General features: G+C 42.9%; 2 protein-coding genes across 3 annotated transcripts in view; both read left to right on the top strand.

Moving 5' to 3' along the window:
* Positions 1 to 5,495: 5,495 nt before the first annotated feature.
* Positions 5,496 to 15,649, top strand: LOC106570015 (NADH dehydrogenase [ubiquinone] iron-sulfur protein 5). 2 transcript variants are annotated; one of them, XM_045693763.2, is made up of 4 exons: positions 5,571 to 5,619; positions 6,233 to 6,375; positions 8,306 to 8,525; positions 15,424 to 15,649. In XM_045693763.2, exons 2-4 carry the CDS (start codon positions 6,371 to 6,373, stop codon positions 15,529 to 15,531), a joined length of 333 nt encoding a protein of 110 aa, XP_045549719.1. In that variant the 5' UTR covers positions 5,571 to 5,619; positions 6,233 to 6,370; the 3' UTR covers positions 15,532 to 15,649. The 2 variants fall into 2 exon arrangements, with proteins under 2 accessions (XP_045549720.1, XP_045549719.1); XM_045693764.2 differs by lacking the exon at positions 6,233 to 6,375 and having other exon boundaries at positions 5,496 to 5,619.
* A 1,875-nt stretch (positions 15,650 to 17,524) lies between these two features.
* The window catches only part of LOC106570016 (microtubule-actin cross-linking factor 1), a 280,592-nt gene continuing 275,706 nt past the window's right edge, over positions 17,525 to 22,410 (top strand). Inside the window, 2 exon segments of the mRNA XM_082961118.1 lie at positions 17,525 to 17,944; positions 21,949 to 22,221. Coding sequence (XP_082817244.1) covers positions 21,978 to 22,221 — 244 coding nt within the window. The 5' untranslated portion in view covers positions 17,525 to 17,944; positions 21,949 to 21,977.

Raw genomic sequence — 22,410 nt, 5'->3', positions numbered from 1 at the left:
TATTGTGTTATTATTATATGTTCTATTGTGTGTGAATGATTGGATTTAGGATATTGGAACACACACACACACACAAACACATAGAGAGAGAGAGAAAATAGCTTTGCAGAACAGTGAACTACACTGAACAAAAATATAAACGCAACGTGTTGGTCCCGTGTTTCATGAGCTGATATAAAAGATACCAGAAATGTTCTATGTGCACAAAAGTGTTTACATCCCTGTTAGTGAGCATTTCTCTTGTGCCAAAATAGTCCATCTACCTGACAGGTGTGGCATATCAAGAAGATGATTAAACAGCAGGATCATTACACAGGTGCACCTTGTGCTGGGGACAATAAAAGGCCACTCTAACATGTGCAGTTTTGTCACACAACACAATGCCACAGATGTCTCAAGTTTTGAGGGAGCGTGCAATTGGCATGCTAACTGCAGGAATGTCTACCAAAGTAATTGGCTGAGAATTGAATATTAATTTCTCTACCATAAGCCACATCCAACATCGCTTTAGAGAATTTGGCAGTACGTTCAACCGGCCTCATAACCGCAGAACACGTGTAACCACGCCAGCCCAGGATCTCCACATCCGGCTTCTTCACCTGGGGGATCGTCTGATACCAGCCACCCGGACAGCTATGGGTATGCACAACTCAAGAATTTATCAGAAACTGTCTGAGGGAAGCTCATCTGAATGCTTGTCGTCCTCCCCAGGGTCTTGACCTGACTACAGTTGGCGTCATAACCGACTTCAGTGGGCAAATGCTCACCTTCGATGGCCACTGGCACGCTGGAGAAGTGTGCTCTTCACGGAGGAATCACGGTTTCATCTGTACCGTGTATAGCATTGTGTGGGCAAGCGGTTTGCTGATATCAATGTTGTGAACAGAGTGCCCCATGGTGACGGTGGGGTTATGGTATGGGCAGGCATAAGCTACGGCCCATGAACACAATCGCATTTTATCAATGGCAATTTGAATGCACAGAGATACCATGACGAGATCCTGAGGCCCATTGTCGTGCCATCACCTCATGTTTGGGATGCTATGGATTGACGTGTACGACAGCGTGTTCCATTTCCCACCAATATCCAGAAACTTTGCACACACATTGAAGAGGAGTGGGACAACATTCCACCTGCCACAATTAACTCTATGCGAAGGAGATGTCACGCTGATTAAGACAAATGGTGGTCACACAAACTATATTGACTGGTTTCCTGATCCACACCCCTACTTTCTTTTAATTAAGGTATCTGTGACCAATAGATGCATATCTGTATTCCCAGTCATGTGGGAATACAGAATAATAATAATGAATTTATTTCAATTGACTGTAACTCAGTAAAATCTTAGAAATCGTTGCATGTTGTGTTTATATTGTTGTTCAGTGTACATATACAGTGCCTTCAGAAAGTATTCATACACCTTGACTTATTCCACATTTTGTGTTACAGCCTGAATTCAAGAATGGATACAATAAACAAGTTCTCACCCATCTGCACACAATACCCAATAATGACAAAGTGAAAAAATGTTTTTAGAAATGTTTGCAAATTTATTGAGAATGGAATACAGAAATATCTCATTTACAAAGTATTACACCCCTTTGCTATGACACTCCAAATTGAGCTCAGGCCCATCCCGTTTCCATTTCTACAATTTCATTGGCGTCCACCTGTGGTCAATTCAATTGATTGGACATGATTTGGAATGGCACACACCTACCTATATAAGGTCCCACAGTTGACAGTGCATGTCAGAGCAAAAACCAAGCCATGAGGTCAAAGGAATTGTCCTTAGAGCTCCGAGACAGGATTGTGTTGAGGCACAGATCTTGGGAAGGATACCAAAAAATGTCTGCAACATTGAAGGTTCCCAAGAACACAGTGGCCTCCATCATTCTTAAATGGAAAATGTTTGGAACCACCAAGACTCTTCCTAGAGCTGGCCGCCCGGCCAAACTGAGCAATCGGGGGAGAAGGACCTTGGTCTGGGAGGTGAGGTGACCAGGAACCCGATGGTCACTCTGACAGCACTCTAGAGTTCCTCTGTGGAGATATGAGAACCTTCCAGAAGGACAACCATCTTTGCAGCACTCCACCAATCAGGCCTTTATGGTAGAGTGGCCAGACGGAAGCCCCTCGTCAGTAAAAGGCACATGACAGCCATGCTTGGAGTTTGCCAAAAGGAACCTAAAGACTCTCAGACCATGAGAAAGAAGATTCTCTGGTCTGATGAAACCAAGATTGAACTCTTTGGCCTGAATGCCAAGTGTCACGTCTGGAGGAAACCTTGCACCATCCCTACAGACTTGGTTTCCTCTATCGTAATCGCTCCTCTTTCACCACAGCTGCCAAACTAACCCTGATTCAGATGACCATCCTGCCCATGCTAGATTACGTAGAAATGTAATTTATAGATCGGCAGGTAAGGGTGCTCTCGAGCAGCTAGATATTCTTTACCATTTGGCCCTCAGATTTGCCACCAATGCTCCTTATAGGACACATCACTGCATTCTATACTCCTCCTTGTGCCGCTGCCATGTTGTGTTGCTACCTTGTTGTTGTGCTGCTGCCATGCTATGTTGTTGTCTTAGGTCTCTTTATGTAGTGTTGTGTTGTCTCTCTTGTCGTGATGTGTGTTTTGTCCTATATTTGTTTTTTATTTTTAATCCCGTCCCCGCAGGAAGCCTTTTGCTTTCTGGTGGGCCATCATTGTAAATAAACATTTGTTCTCAACTTACTTGCCTAATTAAATAAAAAATGGTGTTGGCAGCATCATGCTGTGGAGGATGTTTTTCAGCGGCAGGGACTGGGAGACTAGTCAGGATCGAGGGAAAGATGAACAGAGCACACAGCCAAGACAACGCAGGAGTGGCTTCGGAACATGTCTCTGAATGTCCTTGAGTGGCCCAGCGAGAGCCTGGACTTGAACCCGATCAAACATCTCTGGAGAGATCTGAATATAGCTGTGCAGTAACGCTCCCCATCCAACCTGACAGAGCTTGAGAGGATCTGCAGAGAAGAATGGGAGAAACTCCTCAAATACAGATGTGCCAAGCTTGTAGCGTCATACCCAAGAAGACTCGATGCTGTAATCACTCCCGAAGGTGCTTCAACAAAGTACTGAGTAAAGGGTCTGAATACTTATGTAAATGTGATATTATATATTAGCAACAATTTCTAAAAAGCTGTTTTTGCTTTGTCATTATGGGGTATTGTGTGTAAATTGATGTGGTGAAAAAAAACAATTGAATACATTTTAGATTAAGGCTGTAACGTAACAAAATGTGGAAAAAGTCAAGGGGTCTGAATACTTTCCGAAGGCACTGTATCTGGGGAAGGGTATAAAACAAGTTCTAGAGTGTTTTTAGTTTCCAAGAGCACATTAGTCTCCATCATTGGGAAATGGAAAAAATATGGAACTACCCAGACTCTGCCTAGAGCTGGCCGTCCGACCAAACTGAGCAACCGGTTGTCACGAGAATTTTTATCCCAATGTTCTAACTGAACTATTTTATAGCTTTGACCAATTCCCAGAGGTTGTAAGGCTCTGGTTAATGAAGAATTAGACCAAGTCCCAGTCTGCAATAGATCAACACTTTATTCAGAGAGCACTCTGCCCCTCAAATGCAGAGCCAGTCTTTTTACACACACACACACACACACACACACACACACACACACACACACACACACACACACACACACACACACACACACACACACACACACACACACACACACACACACACACACACACACACGCACAAGTTTCTTATCATAGGCTGACTTGACAGTATGAGTTTCCGTGTCTTCCCAGAGCATTGCCGTAGATGTTTTCATACTGGCTGTTACCATGTAATATTGGTGTTAAAGATGTCTAATTTAAGAGTCAAGTGAGAAAGACAAGCTATTGTAACTAAAAAAAATAATACTTCTGGCTGTAACACAGGCAATATTTTTCCCACTGCCCCCATACATAGTTATCTCGTCTCACAGTTGCACCCTGCTTGCATAGCTACAAAAGAATACAATGCCCTAGTTATAATTCTAACCAAGCTACACACATCACCAGATTATATTCTTCTGATTCTAACACATTTCACACAGTTATACAGTTTCAGGGTGGAATACTTTAGTCATTATCTTAAACATACAAATTCTTCTATCACCGTTCAAGAAGGACTTTGGCCAGGGAGGTGACCAAGAACCCAATGACCTCTGACAGAACTACAGGGTTCCTTGGTTTAGATGGGAGAACCTGCCAGAAGGACAAGTCTCTACAATACTTCACCAATCTGGACTTTATGGTATAGTTGCCAGACGTAAGCAACTCCTGAGAAAAAGGCACATGACAGCATGCCTGGAGTTTTCAAAAAGGCATGTGAAAGACTCGGAGATCATAAGGCAAAAGATTCTGTGGTCTGATGAGACAAAAATGCAACTCTTTGGCATCGTTCATCGCCCGTCTAACACCATCCCCACCATGAAACATGATGGTGGCAGCATCATGCTATGGAAATGCTTTTCAGTGGCAGGGACAGGAACGACTGGTAAGGCTAGAGGGAACAATGAATGGAGCCAAATAAAGGCAAATCCCTGATGAGAACCTGCTTCAGAGTGCAAACGACCTAAGACTGGGGCGAAGATTTACATTCCAACAGGACAATGACCCCAAGCATACAGTCAAAGCAATGCTGGAATGGCTTCAGAACAACAATGTGAAAGTCCTTGAGTGCCCCAGCCAAAGCCCAGACTTGAATCCCATTGAAAATCTGTGGAAAGACTTGAAGATTGCTGTTCACTGCTGCTCCCCATCTAATGTAACAAAGCTTGAGAAAATCTGCAAGGATGAATGGGGAAAAAATCCCCAAATCCAGATGTGCAAAGCTGATACAACATACCCAAGACAACTCAAAGCTGTAATCGCCACCGAAGGTGCTTCTACAAAGTATTGACTCAGGGGTGTGACTACTTATGCAAATGTATATTTAATTTTCAATAAATGTGCAAACATTTCTAAAAACATATTTTCACTCATTATGGGTATTGTGTGTAGATGGGTGAGAAATCTATTTAATCCACTTCAAATTCAGGTTGTAACACTACATGTGGAATAAGTAAAAAAAATAAAATGTGGAATAAGTCAAAGGGTATGAACATTTTCTGAAGGCACTGTAGTTTAACTAGCAATTTAACTATGTTTTGCAGTAGCTTCGTGGTAGTAAACTAAATTAAAATGTTCAGTAGTTAATTTCTTTTTTTTGCCCTGTAGTGGTGTAACTAACTACTGGAACTACACACAGTTTTGTTTAATAAGCTAAATTACACATTTTAACATCTGTTCGTACTATTTTGTAGTCTATAACATATTTGATATAATTTATCACGAGGGAGTGAACTACTTTTTCAAAGTAAATTGGTGGCTTGATAAACGAAACATTTGATTAGCTTCCTCAACATCGTCCAGTTTGGGTTAAGACACCTAGGTTCTTTACAGTAGTGTCGTAAATATAGGTTGGGTTTCCAAGCGACCGTCTGATTTCAGGCTTAGGCTCACTCTACCGTAAAGTAACGGGGACCCACACAGAAGGTTAAAGTGACTTCAACAAAACGCGGTAAATAATGACAGTTATACCATATTTACATAACTTTTGACAATACAGTAGAAGCAGTTTAGTGAGTCACCACATACAGCGCGAGTGGCCTGTTAGTCAGTAGCTAACTTTAGTCAGTTGGTCCGTGTATCAATAGTTAGCTAGCAAGCTAAACAATTAGCTAGACAATGAAGTCGAGTGCAATAAGTGCATCCCATGCCTGCTAAATATTGCTAGCTACCAATAGCTAGATAATAGGCTTGTATGAATGTCTAATTACAACGTTGCGATGACTAACGTTAGTTAGCTAACTAGCTAAGGTTGGCAAGCTGTAACGTTAACAAGCTACAGTAGCTAGCTATCATGTTTGAAACAACTGTCCCAGGCTAGACATTTCATAGTAGCTAACTTGCCCATTCACGTATAATTTAATGCCCGCGCCTATGGCTGTGTATGTGGCCCCTTCTCGAGAGTTAGTAACGTTAGCTAGGTAATTTTACTGAACATTTAACGTTAGCTATTGGACCTGAATTAATATTGATGCCTCCAGTTGTATTAACAATAATTTACAGCTAGATGGCTCAGAAAAATGTCAGAGAGATTTCATCCACCTCTATCACATTGGGTGTACCAGTATTTATTAGACGAAGACCGTAGCAAACGTTTGGAGGTTGTGGTGGCAGCTGCAGAGAGGTATTTTGGTGTTCGAGACTTGACAGCAGAAGAGTTACAAGATGTGTGAAGTGATGTCCCATCCTTTCAGGGTGATGGCATGAGGTAGGAATAAATACATTTAATGAGTGGGGGGGGGTTGTTTTTATTTTATATCATTTTGAAATTGGTGAGTATATAGTGTGTGATGGTAGGGTATTTATTTAATACATATTTATTTTTCAAGTAAAGTATAAGGGAGTTGTACTCCAGTCTAGTAGGTGGCGGTAATGCAACAAATTGGATGCCAACCGCCGTTAAACCTCATAGAAGAAGAAGAAACCTTTTACTCAACAATTTTGCAACTAAAACCAGTTTTTATTGGACAAATTCTGTTGCGTTCACTCACTGTACAATGTAGCGAAAAATGGGGCAATTGAAGAGGGTGCTACGAAATGAATGTCGCAACGTCGTTTTCTTTGTCCTATGTCATTATAAATTACATAATTAATCATTATATTGTTCTCTACAATATTATAACCTTAATATATTTGTACTTGACAGTGTTGAGGAAATATGAACGTTAATTTGCTGTGACCGTTTTGCAATTCCTTCTCATTTAACTTCTCAAAGTATTACCATACGGGACTGATGCTGTCGCTTGCCTTTCTCTGCCATTTTCCAACTGTTAACGACGATAACGTAGTAGTAGAGTCGACTCTAAAATAATTGATTCCTCGACTCCTTGCGGTGTCAATATTCCTAGCGGAATCGATTCCTAAGATTCTGTATTTTTGGAGGAGACTGATTAGTTGCCGTACTTCCGAGAACACAAACACTCGCATAGGGCTGACCCCATTTAGTCGACTGGTCGATTGTTTGGTCGATAGGCTGTTGGTCGACCGAGATTTCTTTAGTCAAGCAGTAGCAAAAACAATAATAAAAAAATATCGACCGTTTAGACTTCGCAGCTCATGTTTGTATCTCTTCTATATTTGGTTTTGTGAGGTGGTACCATTTGGAGGTGTTTCCGCTGGTTGGACCAAATCAAAATCAACTTGATACCTTAGTCATTTTCATCTCCAGATCCTTGTCTTTCATTGCCTATAACTGGGAATACTCTACGTTGAGGGGCAGTTTCTATGGCAATTTAAACGGAAAGAGTCAGAAATACACAATAACAAGAACAGATTGTCTTCGCCGGGAAATTCAGTCTGTTAGCTTTGTAAATAAATATATATCTAGTCCCTATTTAGTTTTGTATTCAGTGGATTTCATTTAGAAAAAGGCCATGTTTTCATTCACAAAACTGCAGCAACTAGTTAGCTTGTCAACTTGAGCAGCATCACAGAGTTATATTGACAGATTTGTGTTGAGCATTATAAACTGGGTGGACAGCTGTGGTATATCAGACTGTATACCACGGGTATGATGAAAGATTTATTTTTACTGCTATAATTACATTGGTAATCAGCTTATAATAGCAATAAGGCACCTCAGGGGTTGGTGGTATATGGCCAATATACCACGGCTAAGGGCTGTATCCAGGCACTCCTCGTTGCGTTGTGCATAAGAACAGCCCTTAGCCGTAGTATATTGGCCATATACCACACCCTCTCAGGCCTTATTGCTGACGTGACCATTGTGATGACATTCCATTCACTCTAAACATGCTAAATTCTCAGAGTAAATAGTCTAACTTTTGAACCATATATGGTAGAGACATGGGGTTTGGACTGCTGTTTTTCTGACTGAATGGACATATTTGTATAAACCTTGAATAAATTAATAATTTCATTGCTGTACACCCTACAAATTCTGTTTGCTTCCGCTTGGTTCCTAATGTTAGTGAATGCACCCTTTGTTATTATGGCCGCAATGACTCTAAGGAAAACATTTGCATTGCCAAAACCACAATGCCACAAAAGACCCCTTTCTAAAACCACGATGCCACAGAAAGACCCCTTTCTAAAACCACGATGCCACAGAAAGACCCCTTTCTAATCAGAAACCTTTAGCATCACTCTTGCTCTTCTCTCTTCCCCCCCTCCTGCAGCATCATGCCATTCATCGACCTCCAGGGGAAGTTGGGCATCAACATAGACAAATGGATGTTGATCCAGGGTGGAGACCAGCCATACAAACGGGCACCCCGCTGCCACGCCTTTGAGAAGGAGTGGATCGAGTGTGCGGATGGCATTGGTCAGACCCGTGCCAAGAAGGAATGCAAGCTTGAGTTTGAGGACTTCTATGAGTGCATGCACAGAGAGAAGACGGTGAGTGTAGGATATCTGAGCTTAAGAGTGTGTGTGAACTGTGAAGATTGATTGTGTGTGTGTGTGTGAGATTTTCATGTCCTTTCCCAATAAACACTTGTGATTTCATCAACCAAGACCGGTTGAGGAGTTGTCAGTTGATATCCATGTCTGATAAAATAACTGCTTGTCCTCCTACATGGGTGTCCATCCTAGGGATGTGACAAATGGAAAAATGTTCTTAACGTTTAAATGTACATTAAAACGATAAGACAAATGCATAAAATGTCACGTGAATTCATAATGCAGTGGCGCTGCTGGCAGCAACTGCCTGGATCTCACGGTGCGTCCCTTTCAGATGGTGAAGCATTGCACCTGTACTACCATTACTGTACTTCAACTCCACCTTGCAAAGTTTGCAATTCCTTGTCATTTAACTTCTCAAAGTATTACCATACGGGACTGATGCTGTCGCTTGCCTTTCTCTGCCATTTTCCAACTGTTAACGACGATGACGTAGTAGTAGAGTCGACTCTAAAATAATTGATTCCTCGACTCCTTGCAGTGTCAATATTCCTAGCGGAATCGACTCCTAAGATTCTGTATTTTTGGAGGAGACTGATTAGTTGCCGTACTTCCGAGAACACAAACACTCGCATAGGGCTGACCCCATTTAGTCGACTGGTCGATTGTTTGGTCGATAGGCTGTTGGTCGACTGAGATTTCTTTAGTCAAGCAGTAGCAAAAATAATAATAAAAATATCATGGTGTACAAGACACCTGTCTGAATCATGGCACAGTCCATCACTCTTAGGCATGTGCTATTGAAGTTGTACAGGGTTAAGGCCAATGGTGCAACACTAATAAAAATTATATTATTTTATAACAAACGCGCTTTCTCCCGCATTTCATAGCGGTCACTGTCAACGGTTCTGAAACATCAATGCACTGTTGAATTCGCACCTTTTCCTAGACCATGTTGCAATCTGCGTAATAGCAAAGTTAATCAGCATATTGGTGTTGAGAACAATGCGGCGGAGGTAGCAGCAGAGATAGGAGACAAGAAAACAGCCCGTGCCTTAATTGTTTAACAAAAGTGAGGAGAGAGTAAACTCCAACTTAATTAGCTCTATAGTCAATAGCCTAACTGTTAAATGTTCCATATACAGTACCAGTCAAAAGTTTGGACTCATTCAAGGGTTTTTCTTTATTTTAACTATTTTCCTCATTGTAGAATAATAGTGAAGACATAAACTATGAAATAACACATATGGAAACATGTAGTAACCAAACAAGTATATTATATAAAATATATTTTCTATTAGAGATTCTTCAAAGTAGCCACCCTTTGCCTTGATGACAGCTGTGCACACTCTTGGCATTCTCTCAACCAGCTTCATGAGGTAGTCACCTGGAATGCATTTCAATTAACAGGTGTGCCTTGTTAAAAGTTAATTTATGGAATTTCTTAATGCATTTGAGCCAATCAGTTGTGTTGTGACAAGATAGGGGTGGTATAGTTAAATAAAGGTTAAATAAAAAAATTAACTGAGCACTTGTTGGCTGGTAGGGGTGGTATACAGAAGGTAGGGGTGGTATACAGAAGATAGCCCTATTTGGTAAAAGACCAAGTCCATATTATAGCAAGAACAGCTCAAATAAGCAAAGAGAAACAACAGTCCATCATTACTTTAAGACATGAAGGTCAGTCAATACGGAACATTTTAAGAACTTTGAAAGTTTCTTCAAGTACAGTTGCAAAAACCATCAAGCGCTATGATGAAACTGGCTCTCATGAGGACCACCACAGGAAAGAAAGACCCAGAGTTACATTTTCTGCAGAGGATATGTTCATTAGTGTTACCAGTTTTTCCAGTACGGAAAAAAAATGTATGAATGTATGCACTCACTACTGTAAGTCGCTCTGGATAAGAGCGTCTGCTAAATGACTAAAATGTAAAAATGTAAATGTTACCAGCCTCAGAAATTGCAGCCAGCCCAAATAAATGCTTTAGAGTTCAAGTAACAGACACATCTCAACATCAACTGTTGAGGAGACTGCGTGAATCAGGCCTTTATGGTCGAATTGCTGCAAAGAAACTACTACTAAAGGACACCAATAAGAAGAGGAGACTTGCTTGGGCCAAGAAAAACGAGCAATGGACATTAGCCGGTGGAAATCTGTCCTTTGGTCTGATCAGTCCAAATTTGAGATACTTGGTTCCAACCGCCGTGTCTTTATGAGATGCAGAGTAGGTGAACGGATGATCTCCACATGTGTAGTTCTCACCGTGAAGCATGGAGGAGGAAGTGTGATGGTGTGGGCGTGCTTTGCTGCTGACACTGTCAGTGATTTATTTAGAATTCTGACAAAAGGCATACTTAACCAGCATGGCTACCACAACATTCTGCAGCGATACGCCATCCCATCTGGTTTGGGCTTAGTGGGGCTATTATTTGTTTTTCAACAGGACAATGACCCAAAACTCCTTCAGGCTGTGTAAGGGCTATGTGAAGGAGGGGAGTGATGGAGTGCTGCATCAGATGACCTGGCCTCCACAATCACCCGACCTCCACCCAATTGAGATGGTTTGGGATGCGTTGGACCGCAGAGGGAAGGAAATTGTAACACATTTTTGCAAATTTATTACAAATAAAAATACCTTATTTACATAAAATCAAATCAAATGTATTTATATAGCCCTTCTTACATCAGCTGATATCTCAAAGTGCTGTACAGAAACCCAGCCTAAAACCCCAAACAGCAAGCAATGCAGGTGTAGAAGCACGGTGGCTAGGAAAAACTCCCTAGAAAGGCCAAAACCTAGGAAGAAACCTAGAGAGGAACCAGGCTATGAGGGGTGGCCAGTCCTCTTCTGGCTGTGCCGGGTGGAGATTATAACAGCACATGGCCTAGATGTTCAAATGTTCATAAATGACCAGCATTGTCAAATAATAATAATCATAGTAGTTGTCGAGGGTGCAACAAGTCAGTAACACGAGAGTAAGTGTCAGTTGGCTTTTTCATAGCCGATCTTTGAGAGTATCTCTACCGCTCCTGCTGTCTCCAGAGAGTTGAAAACAGCAGGTCTGGGACAGGTAGCACGTCCGGTGAACAGGTCAGGGTTCCATAGCTGCAGGCAGAACAGTTGGAGCTGGAGCAGCAGCAGGGCCAGGTGAACTGGGGACAGCAAGGAGTCATCAAGCCAGGTAGTCCTGAGGCATGGTCCTAGGGCTCAGGTCCTCCGAGAGAGAGAAAGAAAGAGAGAGAGAGAGAGAATTAGAGAGAGCATATTTAAATTCACACAGGACACCGGAAAAGACAAGAGAAATACTCCAGATGTGACAGACTGACCCTAGCCCCCCGACACATAAACTACTGTAGCATAAATACTGGAGGCTGAGACAGGAGGGGTCAGGAGACACTGTGGCCCCATCCGATGAAACCCCCGGACAGGGCCAAACAGGTAGGATATAACCCCACCCACTTTGCCAAAGCACAGCCTCCACACCACTGGAGGGATATCTCCAACTACCAACATAACATCCCGGGACAAGGCTGAGTATAGCCCACAAAGATCTCCGCCACGGCACAGCCCAAGGGGGGACGCCAACCCAGACAGGAAGACCACGTCAGTGACTCAACCCACTCAAGTGACGCACCCCTCCCAGCGACGGCATGGAAGAACACCAGTAAGCCAGTGACTCAGCCCCCGTAATAGGGGTAGAGGCAGAGAATCCCAGTGGGTAGAGGGGAAACCGGCCAGGCAGAGACAGCAAGGGCGGTTCGTTGCTCCAGCCTTTCCGTTCACCTTCACACCCCTGGGCCAGACTACACTTAATCATAGGACCTACTGAAGAGATATGTCTTCAGTAAAGACTTAAAGGTTGAGACTGAGTCTGCGTCTCTCACATGGGAAGGCAGACTATTCCATAAAAATGGAGCTCTATAGGAGAAAGCCCTGCCTCCAGCTGTTTGGTTAGAAATTCTAGGAACAATTAGGAGGCCCGCGTCTTGTGACCGTAGCGTACGTGTAGGTATGTACGGCAGGACCAAATCGGAAAGATGGGTAGGAGCAAGCCCATGTAATGCTTTGTAGGTTAGCAGTAAAACCTTGAAATCAGCCCTTGCCTTAACAGGAAGCCAGTGTAGGGAGGCTAGCACTGGAGTAATATGATCAATTTTTTTGGTTCTAGTCAGGATTCTAGCAGCCGTATTTAGCACTAACTGAAGTTTATGTAGTGCTTTATCCGGGTAGCCGGAAAGTAGAGCATTGCAGTAGTCCAACCTAGAAGTAACAAAGGCATGGATTAATTTTTCTGCGTCATTTTTGGACAGAAAGTTTCTGATTTTTGCAATGTTACGTAGATGGAAAAAAGCTGTCCTTGAAACAGTCTTGATATGTTCTTCAAAAGAGAGATCAGGGTCCAGAGTAACGCCGAGGTCCTTCACAGTTTTATTTGAGATGACTGCACAACCATCGAGATTAATTGTCAGATTCAACAGAAGATCTCTTTTCTTGGGACCTAGAACAAGCATCTCTGTTTTGTCCGTGTTTAAGAGTAGAACGTTTGCAGCCATTCACTTCCTTATGTCTGAGACACAGGCTTCTAGCGAGGGCAATTTTGGGGCTTCACCATGTTTCATTGAAATGTACAGCTGTGTGTCATCCGCATAGCAGTGAAATTTAACATTATGTTTTCGAATGACATCCCCAAGAGGTAAAATATATAGTGAAAACAATAGTGATCCTAAAACGGAACCTTGAGGAACACCGAAATTTACAGTTGATTTGTCAGAGGACAAACCATTCACAGAGACAAACTGATATCTTTCTGACAGATAAGACCTAAACCAGGCCAGAACTTGTCCATGTAGACCAATTTGGGTTTCCAATCTCTCCAAAAGAATGTGGTGATCGATGGTATCAAAAGCAGCACTAAGATCTAGGAGCACGAGGACAGACGCAGAACCTCGGTCTAACGTCATTAAAAGGTAATTTACCACCTTCACAAGTGCAGTCTCAGTGCTATGATGGGGTCTAAAACCAGACTGAAGCGTTTTGTGTACATTGTTTGTCTTCAGGAAGGCAGTGAGTTGCTGTGCACAGCTTTTTCTAAAATTTTTGAGAGGAATGGAAGATTCGATATAGGCCGATAGTTTTTTATAATTTCTGGGTCAAGATTTGGCTTTTTCAAGAGAGGCTTTATTACTGCCACTTTTAGTGAGTTTGGTACACAAGTATTCAGACCCTTTGCTATGAGACTCGAAAACGAGCTCATGTGCATCCTGTTGCCATTGATGTTTCAACAAGGTTGTCTGGTCTGATGTTACCAAGATTGAACTCTTTGGCCTGAATGCCAAGCGTCACGTCTAGAGGAAACCTGTCACCATCCCGACACTTAAGCATGGTGGTGGCAGCAACATGCTGTGGGGATATTTTTCAGCGGCAGGGACTGTGAGACTTGTCAGGATCGAGGAAAAGATGAACGGAGCAAAGTACAGAGAGATCCTTGATGAAAACCTGCTCGAGCGCTCAGGACCTCAGACTGAGGCAAAGGTTCACCTTCCAACAGGACAACAACCCTAAGCACACTGCCAAGACAACGCAGGAGTGGCTTCAGGACAAGTTTCTGAATGTCCTTGAGTGGCCCAGCCAGAGCCGCGACTTGAACCCAATCGAACATCTCTGGAGAGACCTGAAAATAACTGTGCAGCGACGCTGCCCATTCAACCTGACAGAGCTTGAGATGATCTGCAGAGAAGAATGGGAGAAACTCCCCAAATACAGGTGGGCCAAGCTTGTAGTGTCATACCCAAGAAGACTTGAGGCTGTAATCGCTGCCAAAGGTTCTACAGCAATGTACTCAGTAAAGGGTCTGAATACTTATGTAAATGTTATATTTCCGTAAACTTTTTGTTGTTGTTGACATTTACAAAAATGTCTAAAAACCTATTTTTGCTTTGTCATTATGGGGTATTGTGTGTAGATTAATGAGGGGAAAAAAAACTGTAATACATTTTAGACTAAGGCTGTAACATAAAGTGTGGAAAAAGTCAAGGGGTCTGAATACTTTCGGAATGCTCTGTATATATGGAAAAATACACATTTTAAAAATTTCGACCAATCAAACTTAAGACTCTCGGTCGACCAAGATTTATTTTAGTCGGGGACGGCCCTACACTCGCATCTGTCATAGCGAGCTAGCAAGGGACGGAGAGAGAGTGGAGGGCACAGTATAGGCAGGTCGGCAGACAGGCCTAGTGCACAGTTCTGACTATCTATTGGCAATCAAAAGCTGTATCTAGCAATGGAAAGCTGTATCTCGCAATTCTTGGCATGCAATGTCTCGCAGTAAAACATGGCATATCATCAATGAATAGGCTAGGATGTTGAGATGAGTGAGATGCAACACTTCAGTCATATAAAGTACCTGCTCGTGCACTGGTTTGCTTCATGCGGTTTACAGCGTGGTAGACCGGGCACCAAAACAGCTGAGAAGTTGAGCTTGGCTCTTCAACGCTCTTATTTTTGCGGAAATGTACCAATTATGCTGTTCTGCATCGACGTAAAAAAACCCATTGTTTTCCGGTTAGGTAATTTTCTTAACGACAAGGATCCCAATTTCGTTGAAATATTTTACCGTTTAAAACGTTCACACCCCTAGTGGAAGCTTTGGTGTTCAATACCAAATTAAGAGCGTCAAGACTAGAGGAAATGCTTTTGTTTTGACAGTTTTTGTTAAAAATACATTGAGTTGATGAATGAAGAGAATTGTGGTTTTGATCAGCAAAGAGCTGAAAAAACACCAATACCTCCTTAAGAAGTTCTGAGCTTGCACCCCCAAAAAAGTTTGACAGCCTCTCTCACAACTAAGTGTCTGACGTGGATTGCTCTCTCTCTCTGTCTGTCTGTAGCACAAGAGGCTGTATGAGATCCGTAAGCAGCGGGACAAGATGGTGAAGGAGGGCACCTACCAGACCCCAGCGCACCACACCGGCGCTCAGGCTGATGACAGGCCTTGACCTTGTTGACCACAAGGTGTCCCCCCCAACTTGTGTATAATAATTGTTATTCAGAGATCACTTTATTGTTCGTGTCCAACCCTTTGCAAGTTAGCAAATAAATATTATTGACCATGAACCTTGTATGATTTTCTCTTTCTCCTTTTTTAGGTACAGTGTAGGGAGAGATGATTGGAAGAAAGGGACAGAAATGTGAAGGTGATTTATGATATGTGAACTCAGGTTTGTTTGTTCACTATATTTGTGATCTTGGTTTTGAATGTGTTAATACTACCGATTTAACTAAATTATTTGTAATACCATACTAACTCTACAAGACATTATGTTTTGAGCGTGAATGTATTCGTTAAAAAAATGAAATGATTTCAAATTAGCCTACTTGTTTTAGGACAAACATAGCAACAGTTGGAGTACTACAGCACTACAGACGATATAACCAGCATAATTAATATCCTTGAAAAAACTAAACATATGAGACTTCCAGAAATGACAATCAGAAATATCCTAATGATATCCTTATAAACCAGCCTTGCTTGGAAGTGTGGAGTTGATGATATCTGAACCTCACTCAACTCTAAACCCTGTCACCTAATTCTGGTAAATATCAGAGTTGATGGATTAGTTGATCAGCTTCTCCTAATGTAATTCAAATATGAATGAACGCACTCTGAAATCCCAATTAAATTACCAAGTGTTTCACTAGCCCTAATAAGATTAGGAGATCCTCCATGTCACCACAAGGTGGCGCAAAGAGCCAAGTAAGTACTACACAATCTCCGATCTACCTAATCCGTGTCAAATCATATTTGAAGTAAATAGGCGTCTGTTACAATGCTTGACAAAAGTAAGTGATGTCCATCGTGTTTAGTGGCAACACAAATAAAGGGTTTATTACTTGCTGATATAGGGTGGAGAATTAAGTATTATGGAGTGAGTTTAGCCTCTGCCTTAATCACAAGGGTTATTTACCAAAATGAAGAGATACCAATGCTGTCACTATATAGTTGATACACCGTTTTGATTTAGTGTTTGGAGGGAGGGGCGCGGGTAGGAGCTGAATTTTTCAGAAGTGACAAAAGATTGCCTCATGGCCTGACTCCCGCCAAAGGGTTGCACGTTATTTTTCTGATTCATTTCAGAGTCTGTTGGTGACATTGTATCTAGGCCGTGGGACAAGGTGAAAAGGCAACAGTATGGTCTAGGCTAGTCATCACAAGGTTTTAATAAAGTGTTTGGGTAAGGGGATTTTGGCCTGTCTGGGCACTGCATTTTCTTTTACAAAACTATAGGCGTATTGTGCTGCTTTAATGCCTTGCAGTTGACCTGATTTATTGTCAATTACAGAAATGCGTTCTTCACTTATTTTGATTAACAAAGGGGATTTTAAAGGAGATTGTTTTATTATGTCAGTAAAGTTAAGCAGCATGTTACATATTACAGCCAAACGGTATGGTACCTTTTATCTTCTGAAGCAAGTCTCCGGTCTAAATTGCAAAATTGCACTGCTTCTCATTTGGCCAGTCCCACAGAATTGGCCTTAGCCTTTGTTTGATTAAAACATCAGCAGCGAGCCTAGTTAGTCCTGAACTGTTGGACAGCATTCCGTTGCGCTCTCTGACTGCTCCGCGGAGGGAGGGAGGGTCGGTGTATATAGTGGCCAATGGTTATCCAGGGAGGACCATTCTTGCAAGCTATTCTCCCGGCCGGACAAACTGGACCTGTAGGACTGGGAGGGTCCTACAAAACTATGAAAAGATGTAGTTATTTAGTTGCATAAATACATATTGGAGATGGGGGGGAGGAGGGGTCAGGAGAAACAGGGGTGATAGATCAAAGGATTAAGGATTAATATGATCACATGCACATGCAAAGACAAAGCAAGACCTGTTGCAAAAGCAGTGGCTAAATACAGCTATTTCGTGGTTGCTATGCATCCACAAATATGCCAAAAGTAAACGCCTCTTTCTCCCCCCCAAAAAATAGCGTGCGTCGTGCCAGTTGGCCGTGAGCGAATAGTGTAGCTGAAGTTAGAACACACCGAAATTCAATTTTAGGGACACTTAACATCTCCTCTCCAATAACTATGGGTTAAATGATAAACCCTTGATATAGCCTACCCGTTGATGAGGTTAGTAGAGCGAGGGCGAGGTGGGGGTTGTAGAGACAGGAAAGAACGGGAGAGGGAAGGAGGGGAATAGACAGCCATTACCGAATCACAGTCGTGGTATTCATCGCTTCCTTGTCCCGGGTCAGTACAAACGGCTGAGTAGCAGCCCTGATCAGACCGTCTGTAACTAAACGTGCTTCCGAAAGAGGAAATACGCTTGTCGTGAGGAGGGCGACTCGAAGAGCCACAGCATCCCTGTCTCTGTAACCCTGTAAAATATTCCGACTCGAGGACCGCTATTCTCCGGTAAGGTTTCGGGTGTCGGGGAACACACCATGTGTAGTCTGAATCATATTGCCAGACGTCTGAGATTGTGAAATACATATGATATAATACATGTATTATGGTTGATTTTCAGTTGCATTTGTATTACCGATGTGGTAAAACTATTCCCTTATTCAATATCTGTTCTTAATTGCAGAGTAAAAAGTTGATATTTATGCAATTCATAAAATCATTGGTGTAATTAATTCATTAGGATATAAATACTAATGTACAGAGTTCATATTATTTTGGTCAGATAGGCCTATCGTTTTATTATAGCCTATCAAAATCGATTTTTTTTAATCCATGCTTGCTCCTGGTTTAGATGCTTTGTGCTTGAAAAGGAGAAATGAGAAGGGGTTTGTAGGTCGAATAGCCTAACAATGTTATTCTACTAATGAGAGTGACACAACGCATTTTATTAACACCGGCATCACAAATGGATAAATGTTATTAGCCCGTTATGCAGGCAGTGTGGACAAAGGGCCCCAGTATGCTCCTTGCCTTCGCTCCCCAAGACATTTCGAAATAGGATCGATCTATGATCACTCATGGATACGGTCTCCGCTACATATTAAAGCCCTCTCCTCGCTTTTCCTCATAACGCACATCAACTATTCTACAGAACACACATTCTTATGCCTATGGTCTATTGTGATTTCTATAAATCCATAGCCTTGTGCAAGAGCTGTTTATTCAAGCTATTGTGTAATTTATGTTCGATTTCTGAATAGAAGGTGTCACTGAATAGGATAATTTTATTGATCGGCCATTATCGGTAATAATACCATGGGGACCGCGCACTCATCAAAAACCTCCCTAGAGCGGCATAAATGAATGTTCTACAGAAGTCGTCTTATGTTCAGCCTTCTTCACGCTAAAGGCTGTATGGAAAATATAACAAAAAATCTGCTAGAGATGACAGCAAGATACAGGAGTCACCCGTCGATTCACACACCAGATGGCCATATGTATTTCCCTGTTGTGAGCAGCCTTGTGAAGATCATAAATCATTAGCTAACATTCGGTCAGTTTGTCAATCTAGCCCGAGGTAAACAGTCTAGGTAAACAGTGAAGTAGTCATTTATATCCCATTTTAAACCTTTGGCAGATTTTCTCCTATTCCAGTGTGATACTTCATACTCATTGCCAAAGATTATGGCTACTACTCTCACGCCCTTTTCAGCTGCAGTGCACATGGACACACCCCCTTTTCACATGAAATATTCAGGAATCGGGAACCACCATTGTGAAACCAGATGGAAAAAAATGTCGCTGAGGCTGCACAGTCAACTACTCTGTGTTGGCTTTGCAGTAAAACAAAAAGCAATGTCAGACAGTACTGTGTCAACTAGACATCTGTCTCAATTAACAATCTATCACTATCTCTGTCTGCCTGCCTGCCCATCTGTCTCTATCTACTTGCCTGCCTGTCTGTCCGTCTTCCTGCCGGCTGTCTGTCTGTCTACAAGATCGGATCTGGCCATTTGTCTCTGAATTTCCTCATTTTATCCCACAGCTCTTTGATATGCACTGTGTGCCTTGTCATGATGGGCAGGGACACCAGAGAGACATCGTCATTATACCGGTAGCTACACAACATAACAGGCGGTGGGTGCAGTACGATAAATCAATCAATATAGTGCTGTTCTTGAAGGTTATTTGAACAACCGATAAAACAGATTTCTCAGAGGATACATTGAGTACTTCCCTGAGAGCAACGCATGCTTCCATCGCTGACCCCAGCATTCTCTCAGGGGAGCATCCTCTTGATAAAAGGGATATGACAGTTTGCTCTTCGGGAAATATTGATCACAGCTTGGAGTGAGATGATCGGAACATGACATAGGATTTCATTATCATAGATTCAACACACACACACACACACACACACACACACACACGCTCTCATCTCCAGCAGCACCTCATTAGCTGTGACTTTTGACAGTGGCTGTCAGTATCGGAGCGTGTCTGGATCGCCAGTGAGGGGGAGTTGAGAGTCTAGTCATTGTGTCAGTGTTACTCATAGCTGGGGGCCTATATCTATGAGGATCGTTCAACTGTCTCCTAAGAATATTCATGCACGTACACAACACCGTGTGGATTATATGCCTTTATGCGTATAGGTAACCCCGCTGCCTGTTCAACTATCAATAAGGATTCAACAGCTGTTAATCGTTTAGTCGGTCCAAAGGCTATGAAGGAATGCTGTTTTGGAATCACTCAGTCCCGGCTCTGGATGGGAACACCTTGTATCCATGGCCATGCAAATCCGGAGGCCAAGTTGTAAATTAACCCAGTCAACTGTTCTGCATCCATACACGGTCCAACTCCAACAACTGTTGTCAGAGGGAGAGAGAGGGAAGAGGACAGAGACAGAGTGAGAGGGAAGAGAGAAGAGAACTGAGACAGAGAAAGAGAAGAAGACTGAAAGAGAGAGAGAGGGAAGAGGACTGCGACAGAGCAAGAGAGAACGGGGGGGGGGGCTGTATTGGAAAGGAAATGATTGTAATATGACTTTATTTGGGGATTTTTCTGGTTTTTCTTTCAAAAGCTGTCTTTTCCTTTCACGCGATGCCACACAAGGCCATAATGACACAGCGTGGCTTTGAACCCCCATTCTGCCTCTATTTATAAACCACTGGCTCCGGTCGCCTTAGAACCAACACTCTGTCAGGCAGCAGCAGGGAAACTGAGTGATCCAACTGCACGCTGAGGACGCTGGGAAGGGTTAACCCCATCCTGGTACCTCAAGAGACATGCTGGAGGAAGTGGGGCAGGCGTTATGCCCAGGGCTAGACTAGTACAGGGAAATTCACCACAGTTATCACAGATAGAAATAGTAGCTAGCTTGTTTGACTTACTACTCACATCTCAATGAAACCACAGCTGTAGTAGTAAGGAGTTTGTATAATTTCAGTTAATTGCAAATGGCTGATTACAGATGGAAGCCCAAAACTCTTTAAAATACCTTTCCTTATTTAGATAGATGGAAAACCGTGGCGGATTTGTGGTCAACTAGGACCCCCATGAGATGTACAACTGCAAAGGAATAGTCTGAAAAATAGCTGAACAAAACCAGAATCAAATTGTGTCAGTCATTTAGCATAGAATGGGCTGGGCTGTTCAAGGGTCAGTCTTTAGACAGTAAAACCCATTCAAAGTCCCCAGACACCACTGCGCTGAGGTCAGCGTTATTGATCCCCAATACGATGGACAGAGCCGTAGTCCATGTTCCCGTGGGTCCCATACACATCCAGCTGATCACAGAAGAACTCAGTGCTCCTCTCTCTACATGACTAGGGAGAGAGTCCAGTATCGACCAGGACCCAGACTGTATTAATAGAACCCGGAGCGAGTGTATTCGATCAACCTGTCCCTTGGTCTTTCCACATCATTACCTCAGTGACTCAGCAGCAATGTCCGTTGAACCATCATCATCATGACCCCAAGACCCACCTGTCAATCATCTATTATGAATGTAGAGTAACGGAAGTCATACTGCTGTAAAGTTTCCTGTCCTTGTCCTTCATTGACTATTGGTTGAAGTTGGAGGTGTTTTCACTACAGAGCTCCAGTGACATTGTGGTGTCTAGCCAACCGCTTTGCCTTTATGTCAATCATCTCCGTCTTGAAAGTTGAGTAATGGTCTTCTGTCATACGACTTAGAACTCGTCAAACTCGTTGAGTGTCATTCAGACCTGGCAGTTCTGTTAACCTAATTCTTCCTCCGTCCTCCTCCCTATCGTCATCACCATCGTGTTGTAACCACGGTGACTTAGACGAATTACACGAAGCCTTGCGTTATTCGTGAGCTATGGCAGATTACACCGTGGATGATGAATTATACAGCATTGCCTATCTCTCATACTTCCTTTCTTTCCCTCCTCTTTCCTCTCTTCTTTCTTCCCCCCTTTTGTCCTGACCTTATTTATACCCCCTCCCCTACACTCTTCCCCATTTCTTCTCCTCCTCTTTTACTCCAGTCCCTCTCTTTTTCCAGCCCTCCTGCGTGATGGAGTCCTCGGACGAGGAGACACTAAGCGAGCGCTCCTGCGTTAGCGAGAGGAGCGAGCGGTCTTTGCGTAGCGAGCGCTCGGGGGGCTCCCTGTCCCCCTGCCCGTCCGGACCCCAGGGCCCCCCTGGGGACACCCTACCTTGGAACCGACCGTCCAGACACGAGAGAGGAGAGAGGAGGAAGAGGAAGACCCACGACTCGGTGCTGGACCCGGCGGAGAGGGCCGTGGTGCGTGTTGGAGGTAAGACGTTTTGGTAGATGTTTACTACTGCAACACTCAAATGGAAATGGCAGGGTATACATGCAGAGATGGGAACTGATAATGGTCCTCCTTCAGTGGGGGAAGACAGGAGACAAATGCATGGCAGTGGTTTTCATTATAACCTTAACCTTTTATTACACATGGGAATGTTGTCAGGTTTAATCTTGA

Source organism: Salmo salar, chromosome 14 (assembly GCF_965601325.2).
Source record: "Salmo salar chromosome 14, fSalSal1, whole genome shotgun sequence".
Taxonomy (NCBI): domain Eukaryota; kingdom Metazoa; phylum Chordata; class Actinopteri; order Salmoniformes; family Salmonidae; genus Salmo; species Salmo salar.
The sequence above is the reverse complement of the archived record's forward strand: the minus strand, read 5'-3'. Positions and strand labels throughout refer to the sequence as shown.